General features: G+C 37.9%; 1 protein-coding gene across 1 annotated transcript in view; it reads left to right on the forward strand.

Annotated features, from left to right (window-relative positions):
- NEB (nebulin) overlaps positions 1-12146 on the forward strand; it is a 221952-nt gene that overhangs the window by 6879 nt on the left and 202927 nt on the right. The window contains exons 4-12 of the mRNA XM_087710553.1: positions 35-73; positions 2578-2871; positions 4047-4154; positions 4887-4991; positions 6611-6715; positions 6818-6922; positions 8474-8578; positions 11452-11553; positions 11679-11786. Coding sequence (XP_087566679.1) covers positions 35-73; positions 2578-2871; positions 4047-4154; positions 4887-4991; positions 6611-6715; positions 6818-6922; positions 8474-8578; positions 11452-11553; positions 11679-11786 — 1071 coding nt within the window. The remainder of the gene's footprint in view (positions 1-34; positions 74-2577; positions 2872-4046; positions 4155-4886; positions 4992-6610; positions 6716-6817; positions 6923-8473; positions 8579-11451; positions 11554-11678; positions 11787-12146) is intronic.

The raw sequence follows: 12146 nt of genomic DNA on the forward strand, positions 1-12146 counted from the left end.
GTGAAAAATAATGAGGTTTCTTCTTTGTTTATAGTACTACATAGAAGAGGAGGTCGAGGGTGAACCAGGCGAGGTAAACGCATCTGATTTATGCAGACATATCTGATTTTGTGGAATGTAATGCTTTTTAAGCATTTTATGTGTATGTGTATAATATAAAATAATTTAATAGATTTTTTTTTACATACTTGAGTAATCTAATAATGCCCTCTGGGAAGAACAAAGTCAACCAACACTTATATAACAGAATAATTATCTTGCCTTGAGTATATTTTGCTTGGCAATGATGAACAACTTTTTGATGATAAGGGTCAGGCTTATGAATTTGGAGGTTAGGTTTACAGGCCTGTCAAACTGGCAGCCTGCAGGCCCGATGCATCACGCGTAGGCATCCCTGGCGCCTCAAAGGCAAAAAAAATCACGTTGCATCCTGATACCGCATGTGACACGAACGAGTTTGACACATGTGGGTTAGGAGGTGCAGTTGATGATAATACCTGCACCTAGGCCTATTCTACATGAATGGAATAATCTCTTTCAATTACGGGAGAGACTCTGGTTTCCCAGTAGAGAAAAATGTAGCTTAGGATAACAAGATTAAGTGGCTTTCTGCCTGCATGATTCTTACATTCTTTTTTTTTGGGAAGATATAGGAGAAAGGACAAATAAATGAAAATCTCAATTCCCTCCCCCCAGCAAGAGTTGGAGTCTCGTTTTAGTTAATGTCTTATTGCTCAGCCCTACTTATATTTGTCTTAATTTGCAGCAGGCTTTAATTGCCCTGAACTTTTTTCCTTGTCCATTATGCTTGGTGGTTTGTAAAGTACTAGTTGAGATGTTTAAAAAACACTTTATTTTCTTTTGGAAGATGCAGATGTATAGTGATGTCTGCATCTTAGTGAAATGGATGAATAATTTTTGATTGGTTTGAATGGTATGATTGGCCTAAAAACGTACACATATATACCTCTGCTGTTGAAATCTTGGCCATCTACCAGAAAACAAAGAAAAAAAGAGTAATTCTTAGAGTTTGCTAAATGAAAGTGAAAACATGAAAACTCAGCGAAGAAGAGAGTAAATATGTATGTACAGAATGTTTCTTCCTGCAAGCTTCTGTTAATGTGTTTCCATTCATTTGTTTGATATAAATTCACTTTGGAATGTCCAATGTCATTTTCTTGTTTTTGTTTCTTGTTGCATAACTTATTCACAAGTTGTTCATCTTGTTCATCCTTGAAACAAGATTTTTCTTTTCAGGGTTACGTTTTCATAAATGTCACTACCAACCTGAAGATAAATACTGTAACATTACTTTATTCTAAACATTTGTTGTTTATTCCTTCTGGCAATTCTTTTAATATACTTTTTTAGTTAGAAGTCTATCATTGGTTATTATATCAGCACGATCCCTGGCTTCCTTTCCTAAGCTTCAGAATTATTTAGGAGGATCCTAGAATCTTGCAGATTAGATTACAGATTGCTGTAGATTACAGGCTGGTGCAGAACAGATGGGACAATGGTATTCCTTCATTAACAACATTAGTTTTTGTGTCAATGGAGAAATACAGTTGTATGATTCTGAATTTATGTAGTTTATTTGTGTATACCTCACTTTGGGAGAATAGTTCATAAAATAACCTTTGAGCATACATTCAGAACATATAAAAAAGAGAGAGGTTTATTATTTGCATAAACTAATTTTCTTATTCATTTTGGAATAATCTCACTAATATCAATGTGGTTAAAGCAAAGAGAGAATTTGTCTGTTTCCATATATATTGTCAAAGTTCGAACTGATGTCAGTGAGAACAATGGTGAGGAAAATCCTTGTAAAATCCAAAAGACTTGGTTGAATAAATCAATTCCTTTATTTAGAAAACAAATATTTCATTTTATAGAAATAAATTGAATAATATGTGCATATTAAAAAGCACTTTTCAAATTGAAGTGAAACTTGGCTGGGGACTAGGGGGAAAGTTGTATGATACCCCACCCACCCCTGTCATTTGCTTTTTTTGAAACATAACTCATGGCTGATTCAGTTCAGAAAAATAGATGTAACATGTCATAAAGACCTTCCTGAATTCAAGAATACCAGGTTATGATACTCTTGAATACAGTACGGTAACTGTATAACTACTCCCGGGTACTAGTCATACAGATCAAACAAACAGAATGAACAACAATTCTTTGCATAGTCTCTACAACTATCCCATTCTTTCCTGTCCAGAGATCTAATTTTGGGATTTTTCTACCTTCATTATTTATCCTGAGCCTCAACTCAAATGCGTAATTTTACACATTGCATGGCCATATGAAATGATATATGGTGAAAAAAACTATCCATATAAATAATTCATATAATCTATTGTGGGGTGTAGATTACTAATTTTGAAAATTCTTTGGAGAGTGTCAAAGACTGGTTCTCAGCGAAGTGCATCTGTATCTCAGCTGCACTGATTTTCAAAAGATTATCAGGAATATAGACAATCATAGCTCCAAAAACATCAACTAAAAAGGCTCTAAAACTAGTGCTGAGTCAGGAGATAAATTTGAAACACCTTTCCACGTTTTTAGATAATTACTGAGATCACCGAGACCACATACACCACTGGTTCTGCACCGTACACAGTAACAACAAGACATACTTCGGAAACAAGAGGGCATCCTTCAGAAACAAGAACGCATACTTATGAAACAACATCATCACGTACTTTTGATAGCACAACACAACCTCCGGAAGCCACAGACCCTTCTCACAAGGCCTCCCAACCTGTCAGAAAAAAAGTTGTACGGAAAAAAGTGGACAGATCTAAGTTTCGGACACCTTACTTGGATCACAGCTCAAAAATGCAAAAGCTCTTCAGCGAAGTAAGTCAGAAATGTGTGTCTTCTCACATTCAAAGCCATTTTAATCCTACTTGAATGAATTTCATTCAATTTTTTAAAAAAGATCCTCATGAAAAAAATGTTTATTTTATACATGTATCAGAAATTGATCACAGCTATCAATTACAGTAGCATATGTAGGAACTGGAAATCCTGGTCTCTGGAGTATCATCAGAAAGTATCAAAACTTAGGGTTATCCCAGTTTAATATTTAGAATAATATGAAAAAGTTCAAGTTTATAGTCTTTCCTTATTCAGGCCAAAACTTCTTTGGCTGAATGAAATAACCTAATTCGACTTATCTATATCTCTTTAAATTCTCTCTCCCTTCCCATCCCTGTGGGTGTGTATGTGTTTTGTACTCAAGAGCATAAATTCAGTACATTCAGAGGGAGCCAAAGCTAATCTGAAGGGTCATAAATCTGGAGAAAAACATGTCTCTTAATCAGAACATTATGCCATTTATATATAAATTAAACTTTCATCCAATTATGCATGGGGATATATCTGTGTTTGTATATATGCATGTAGATACACCCCCTCTACTCACATACCAACTTGATGTCCCCAGAACGTATGGAGTCTAGTTCCTATTACAGGTAGCCCTCAACTTATGTCTACAATTGAGCCCTATTTTTTTATTGCTAAGTGAGACATTTGTCAAGTGAATTTTGCCCCATTTTACAACCTATCTTGCCACAGTTGTTAAGTGAATCACTGCAGTTGTTAAATTAGTAACACGGTTGTTAAGTGAATCTGACTTTCCTATTGACTTTGCTTGTCAGAAAATTGCAAAAGACACTGCAACGGTCATAAATATGGGTCAGTTGCCAAGCCTCTGAGATTTGATCACATGACCATGGGGATCCTGCAATGGTGTGAAAAATAGTCATAAGTCACTTTTTTAGCGCCGTTGTAACTGCAAATGTCACTAAATGAACTTTTGTAAGTCGAGGACTACCTGTAGTTCAGCCTTTCTGGCAAATTGCAGGGAACTGTGTGATTTGAAATCAAAACAGTTTGTCTAATTTGGATGCACCCATCTATAGAAATACGTTAAAGCTTTACGCACAAGGCATTTCCACAGGGCTTCTTAACCGTAACATTTCGACATGCTAAAAATAGATCTACATTTTGCTGTCTTCTCTTGCTCCCAGAAAACGTACAAGGAAAAATTTGAAAAAGACAAAGGAAAACTATGTGGAATAACAACAGATACTCCCGAACTTCGAAGAATCAAGAAAGTCCAGGACCAGCTCAGTGAGGTAAGGATAAGGAAGAAGAAGAAACCATGACTAGGTAATACTGTTTAATTCTACTCAGGGCAGCAAGAAGCTCACTCATAATATTACAGTAAGCCAGTCTGGAATTTTAGGATATGAATACTGCTAGATCCTTGGCCAAGGAAACTGCAGACTCCACTTGAAGCTAGAAATTTGAGACTTCTTACTACATACCTGTGGGTTAAAATTACAGTTCTTGACTATCTGAAAAATACTGCAGCATGAAAGCTGCTGGAGTAGGAGAAGATGAGGCAGAGCCTGGGTGGGGAAGTCAAGAGAGGAATCAGTTTGGAGTCATTAGGTTGCCACAAGCAATCCAAGTCCAGCCTCTCTTGAATTCTGTTGGCTCTTATCTAGCACCGATTTAGTGCTGGCTGTTGACTAAATTCCTGTTGTATAGCATGAGCAATAAATTAGCTTGACTGGAACTTAACATGTGGACTTGCTTCTTCATACCTGACAACTGGCTTTATAGGATGTTTCAGCATAAGAACACTGCCAGTCATTTCCAAAACCTCTGATATGGCCTCCAAGAGTTTTTCCAAAAGCTAGTACTGTTTTCATTTTAAATGTATATTAAATAAATTTGAAGAAACTTTACATTAATTAATTACATAAAAACTTAATTTCAGTTTGCTTTGGCTCCATTTTCTGTTTGCAAAGCAATGATTTACTACAGTTTTCTACACTGTAGCCTATATGTATTTTCTGTAGGTTAAGTATCGCATGGCTGGGGAGGCAGCTAGAACCGATTGCCACGTTGACGAAAAAGCAAGAGACATTGAGCATGCAAAGAAAGTGTCTCAGCAAGTCAGCAAGGTAAGTTACCCTGTGATGTAGAAATTATTGAGATTTATAAAAACAACCTAGGTCACGGGTGTCAGTCAAACTCACCGCGTCATCTTGCTGTCATGTGACGTTTCGCGATGATTTTCCCATTCATGGAGCTAGGATGGGCGTGGCCTGCACGTGACGCATCCCGACTACAGGCTGCCAGTTTGACACCCCTGAAGTGGTGCTTATTATTATGAGAGAAACCTGTAATTACACATCAACAATATATGTGTTTTATCACTTATTATCCAACTTCCTAGTGGAATAGAAGTTTATGTATTTTTAGTGAGTTATAATGATAGCCCTCATTCACTGACTGCCTCTTTTAGTGGTGAAAAAGTAATTTTATGGCCAATCCTCTCTTTATGACCTTTGCAGGTCTATAAAGGAAAGGAAATCTGAAATAAGATTATAAGCATAGTTATGATTTTATTTAGCAACTCCTTTGCTTTATGATTAGATGCTGGTCCCAATTGTGGTCACTAAACAATGATTACCCCTGTGATGGGAGGAATGCCTTTTCACATCTTTTCCTTATGCCTATAGAAAGGAATTGTGTGAATAAATAGTAATATATAAAAATGTAGGCAATATGTATCAAATTTTCCCAAACTGGAGCTTCAATTACAGTTCCATGATTTGAAGTCATTATGGCTTTTGAGTCAGGAAGAGTAGAAATTAAAAGCTGATTTGCCCAGAAAATATTGGCAAAACTGATTTGTTTGCAGCCACCGAGAGCACCACATTCAGATATTTGATTTCTCAGGTGATAAGTTACATTGTGTACTTCAGTTTAATGCTTGAAGTGTAAAAGAATATCTTATTCTCCTCAATCCCCAAGAAACATTTACCCAAACAGTGAAATAGTGTAAACTCTACCTTGATCTATTATCAAGCAATCTCAAAGAGGCTGCCAGAGCTTCTATTTTACCCTGAAACTTTAATTTTACCACAATGTGGCTTAATTCTGAAGAATTGATATGCCTGACACTTCGAAGCTGTGGGTAGACTATGATAACACCTGTGCTGATCTTACCTATTCTAAATACCATAAACCATACATTTCACAGAAGGGATTGTCTTGAAATGTTTGCCTCAGTATGGTTATCTCCTGTTCTTCTGGATTGGCGCTAAACTGTTAGTATCAGCTATTGTGACCAAAACATTCTTCCATTGTCCTACAAAATGAAGCAAGGACACAATCAACAACCTTGGTTATTAGATTGGATCCTGGAGATGTGACTCATCTGTTTATTACTGGAGACCATGGAGTGATGATCTAAAAAGGACAAAATGTCTTTTTAGCAAATTCTCATTTCTTTGGTTAAGTGAATGAATACAGTCAATTGCCTTTTGAAGCTGCATACCTTCACAGAACAGCTTAACATAGTAGAAATTTGACTTTGTTATGTGCGTTTCAACAATAATTTTGAAGAATCAAGGCTAGACATTGAGGTGTTCAGAAGCAGTATAGGAAAGAGTGGGATTGACAACCACCCTGGCAAGTTAATTTTACTATTGTTGGACTTTATGAAAAATCAGACTTAAAAGAGCAGCTTCTTTACAGTTCCTTTAACCAATGTGGTGGTTTTTTTCCATTATAGGTTTTATACAAACAGAACTGGGAAGAAAATAAGGAAAAGTACTTCCTTCCTCCTGATGCTCCTGAGCTTGTTCATGCTATTAAAAATACAGCCTTATTCAGTAAGGTAGGTGTACTTCTGGTTAGAAGAATCTGTGATCCTTTCCTATGAATCTTGTGCTTCTTTCCAGCCTGTGCCCAATGAATGTTGTGGTTAATTTTCCCTCAGAAACCTTACGTTGAAGAGTGGGAAGCAGAAAAGTCTCTCTTCTACCCCTATGATGACAGTCCTGAACTTAGGAGAGTTGCAAAGGCACAAAAGGCCCTCAGTGATGTAAGTACTGTACCAAGATCCTGATCAGTCATTAGTTCTGGACCTGTGTAATTGGGAAAGACCACCCAAAAGTGCTTTTCCAAAAGGCAACTGGACTTTCTTGGTTTTTCCTTGAAAATGTTTCATTTCTCATTCAAGAAGAAGCAAAACATTTTCAATGAAAACCAAGAAACTCTGTTCTGACCTAGGCTTCCTGATACAGTAAAAAGCACATGCTTAGTCCCCAAAACCCTCTTTTTATTTCAAAGGCTGTGAATTATGTTCATTCATAGCCCATAATGAGTCCCAAATAGTTGTAAAGAGTCCTACAGTAGGCTGCCAAAGTCCTTCGGGATAAGGCGATAAGTACCAATCTTTAACTTCCTTGAAATGCTGCCAAAGACTTAATTGGCAATTAGCTTGGCATGGAACAAAGAGTCAAAATGAAGCTTCAGAAGGTAAGCTGACCAGCATGAACAAAGTTGCTTCTGCAAAGGCTCATGTGCCTTTGTTCCTCCTTTATTCGTATGGGAGGGGCCAATCACCTCCAAACCTTAGTCCTGAGTCATCCCTTCTGTTTTAACTGTTCTTGCCTTCTGGCAGCTCTGTGCATGCATGCACTGGGAACAGGGGGAGCCTATTCCAGCTCCACAGGCTGCCAGCAGACCACAACAAACTCCAGTAGCTTTTTGGAAAACCATGTCCTGGATGATTGAGAATTTCCATAGACACTTGGGAAAGGGCACCCAAGTATGATGAAGAGTGTTGGATTACAAGAATCTAGATTTGCATCAGTAGGTTTAGTGGGTGGACAATGTTTAGAAGCTCAGCAACCTTGAAATGACTTTTGCAAGAATGAAATAGAAGGCTGTATGTAGCACATTGTCTTGCCCTTTGGCATGGGCAAGGTCACAGCAATAGAAGAGGCACTGGAATGGGATGGATGGTGCATTGAAGTGATGGAAAAGAAATCTCCAGCTGCACTTAGTTGACATTGGCTGATCTCAAAAGCCTAGCAGAATTGGACCTGAATTAGGACTTGAATGGGAAGCTACAAGGACATTCCAGAACTGTAGGTTAGACAAAAGTTAAAAAAAACTGGAATGAAGATGATAACAAGTCATTTCTCTATGCTGCCAAGAAAATTAAAAGAATAGAGTTACTAAGAACTGAGTCTTATTTGAATGGATGAAGGCAATAATGTCCCCATTTTGGAAAGTATTATCCCCTAATCCAACCAACACCAGAGCCATTAAAATAAATGGTGCATTAAAATAAATAGCACAGTAGAACTTTCCATACCGACTCTTAATTTATTAACTTCTATAAAGTTGGCTAATTTGTTGTGGTAAAGAGCAAATTTTACCACCTAGCATGCCTAAAGCTAAGCGAATTAAACAGTTGCTTCCTCTGATTATCTTGTTCTATTTCTGGTATAAAATCCTAAAATAACTATGCTAAATTAACCAAGGTGAATTTGCTTCCACGAAAATGAACTCCTATTGAGATAGGTTGCAAGAATAAATATACGTGTTTAAATAATCACCCCTCTCTTTTTCCTGATGATTTCAGATTGTTTATAAAAAAGGACATGTTGAGCAGAAATCAAAGTTCACTTCTGTGTCTGACCCACTTGATGTGGAGCTTGCCAAGAAAGTTACTCGACAGCTCAGTGACGTGAGTATTTTGTGACAGAATTCATTATACATATTCACCTGAGTTGGAGCAGGACAGTCATCAAGGATCTCTAAAATATCTTACAAGGAGGGGGAAATATCAGTGCGCTTTACAGGTGAATCTTGACCCTGGCCGCCCCAATCATTCTGCAACAATGCTTCTCCTTCCCATTCTATCTTTCTACCTGTATTAGCATAAAGAAAATCAATCAATACATTGCCTATTATTAATAGATTGATAACATTATATTTTACTCATTCCCTTTTTATGTCTCTAGGAAGCTTTCAAAGCTCTGAATAGAATAGAATCCAATGTTTAAACCTCCTCTTAAACCATAGTAAGGATTGAATTGCCTTATTAATTCAAGGAGATGGGAGGCATATACATTTAATAAACAAAAAATAAATAAATTGACATGACAGGAAGCTGTTTAATGATTTGAGGCCCACCACTGAAATATAAGTGTGCCAGGGCCTGTCAGAAGTGCCCCAATGAAGATCGTAAGGATGTGTACAGACTTTACAGAAAGAGGCAATCCTGCAAGCAACCTCGCAATCTTGTGATGATTTACAAATTGGTTGGGAAGTTAGAATTGGTTGGGTGGCCAAAGCAGAGACTTCCTGCATTGTAGAGCGTAAGGAAGTTGACCTTAATGGAAAATGCAAGAACTGTTACAGAAGCAAGAGGAGCTGAAATATTCTTTTAAATCCAGAAAAGCAAGATAACATTTGGATGCAGCTCAAAAGATAACACCCTAATTCAGGGAGGAGGAGGAGGAGGAGGAACATCACAATCAGAACATCACAAGAACCTGTTATTATAGTCAATCGCAATTAGAGCAGTGGTGGGATTCAATTTTTTTTACTATCGGTTCTGTGGGCGTGGCTTAGTGGACATGGCATGGCTTGGTGGGCACGGCTTGGTGGTCGTGTGGCAGGGGAAAGATACTATAAAATCTCCATTCCCTCCCCACTCCAGGGGAAGGATACTGCAAAATCCCCATTCCCTCCAGATCAGCTGGGACTCAGGAGGCAGAGAATAGATGAGGGTGGGGCCAGTCAGAGGTGGTATTTACCAGTTCTCTGAACTTCTCAAAATTTCCACTACCCGGTTCTCTAGAACTGATCAGAACCCTCTTGAATACCACCTCTGAATTAGAGTATTGAGGTATTAATCCTTCCTGTGGAGTTGATTTGCCCGTCTGGTCTACCTATGGGGTTGACCTGCAGTACACTGGATCATTTATGAGAATATCTATGTAGTACAGATAATACCAAATATGAGGCTGCCCCAGATTCCACAAACTATTCTTTCTACTGTTACAAACCAAGAATGGTGTTTCTAGCCCACTGTCCCTGGCAACTACTTCACAGTTCCACCTTTCTACTGGCTGAGAACAGAGGTAAAGGGGTTAGCATTGGAGCGATGGACAGCAGTGAGTTGAATACTTTGCCACCTGTTGCAATGTATTGTGCAAGTACAGAAGTTTATTTTTGCTTATGGAGAAAAAACTTCCCAAAATTTAGCTGTAGATTTTGCTAAATGGTGCTTTCAATGAGTCATTTGAGGTCCAACATTCTTAATTCTTGCTTCCCATCCATTCCAAGATGGTAGCTGTTCCAATGGTTTAAGCAGTATTTCTTCAAAAAGCTTATTTTTCTTCATGTGGAAATGAACACAGAATCAGTTTGGGCAATTTATCATTTCTGTATATCTTAGATTTGTTTAATAGGGCAACATTTTTTGTTTTTGTTTTTTTGGAGTGGCCATTATACTTTGGACTAGGTATGGTGAAGGGATTTCTTGTACTTTTAATTGTTGAAATTTCTCCTGGCACATTTTGAGTAATTATTTTTTGTTTGTGTTTGAACTAGAGTAATTCATGCATAGAAAGAGCCTCTAAAGACACATTGTTTTGGTGAAGCTGAACTAAATCTCTCTTTCTAATTTTAGATTACCTTTTCTGATTCCATGTAAAATAATATCCGATAAGATTTTTTAAAAAAAGGACAGGAGAAAAATAGGCATTTAGCACCATGGATAAGATCCATGCAGCATGACTCATAAATATTTGATATTTATGTATAATTAGATTTTATTCATTATTAATGTATTCATAATGTATTACCTAATCATAAATTGAAACTTACTAAATTCAGTGCTATATTTTTAATGGAATGCAATGTGACCCTTTCCCCCACATTAGTTATATTTGGCATCCAAAAGCAAGTAGGCAGGTACCAGACTGACTTTTCTGGGAAGATTTTCCATAATGGATACACTGAGAGCTTCTGCACTGGAGACAAGTTCCTTGTATATCAAATCACACTTAAAGCTATTCTATTCTATTCTATTCTATTCTATTCTATTCTATTCCATTCCACTCCACTCCACTCCACTCCACTCCACTCCGCTCTATTCTATTCTATTCTATTCCATTCTGTGTTGGGATTCAAAAATGTTTACTACTGGTTCTGTGGGCATGGCTTGGTGGGTGTGGTTTGGTGGGTGTGGCTTGGTGGGCATGACAGGGGAAGGATACTGTAAAATCCCCATTCCCTCCCGATCAGCTGGGACTTGGGAGGCAGAGAATAGGTGGTGGCGGGGCCAATCAGAGGTGGTATTTACCGGTTCTCTGAACTACTTCTCCAGAACTGGTCAGAAGCTGCTGAATTCCACCTCTGATTCCATTCTTCTGCAAAAGTTTTGGAAAGCTATAGAACAATTACGTTTTATTCAAACATCCCTAAGACAGAAGAGTCTAAAAACTTGTTCACCTTTAGCTGCAAAGGAAACCTATTTTAAGAATATATTTCCTTTTTCTAAAGTAGTTTATCTACAGCCCAATATTTATCTCTTTTTTTTTGTTGTAGCACAAGTATCATGAAGACTATAAAAATAAGAAGGGCAAATGGAGCCAAACACCATGCTATGATGTCGCAGTTGCCAAAATGAGCTCTGACATTTTGAGCCCAGTAAGAAATGCTATGTTGTTTTGCTTGCCCCCTTTCTCCCTCCCCCTATTTTATATCGATTGCTTGCCTTTATAATAACATTCCAATTCTGAGCTGTACATTCTTGCACTTTTTCCTGTTTGTAGAGAAAATACCAGGAAGACTGGGAATCGAAGAAAGACCATATCTATTTCATGCAGACAAAAACACCAGAGTATGCAGTTAATAAGCGTGCTGGAATTGATGCCAGTAAGGTATGGCAATAAGTCTAGCTATGGGTTTAAATTGAGTCCATTAAGGAGACCAGGCGATGGCTTGACCCATCATGTGCTTGGAATCTTCTATAGTTTCAGTTTACATACAAAGAAAGTCCCATCCAAAACAGGAGTAATAGCAATAGCAGTAGACTTATATACTGCTTCATAGGCCTTTCAGGCCTCTCTAAGCGGTTTACAGAGAGTCAGCATATTGCCCCCAACAATCTGGGTCCTCATTTTACCCACCTCGGAAGGATGGAAGGCTGAGTCAACCCTGAGCCGGTGAGATTTGAACCGCTGACCTGCTGATCTAGCAGTAGCCTGCAGTGCTGCTTTTAACCACTGCGCCACCTTGGC

Source organism: Thamnophis sirtalis, unplaced genomic scaffold, assembly GCF_051295495.1.
Source record: "Thamnophis sirtalis isolate CommonGarterSnake01/CBP01778 unplaced genomic scaffold, rThaSir2_p1.2 scaffold_1, whole genome shotgun sequence".
In the NCBI taxonomy this organism is placed as follows: domain Eukaryota; kingdom Metazoa; phylum Chordata; class Lepidosauria; order Squamata; family Natricidae; genus Thamnophis; species Thamnophis sirtalis.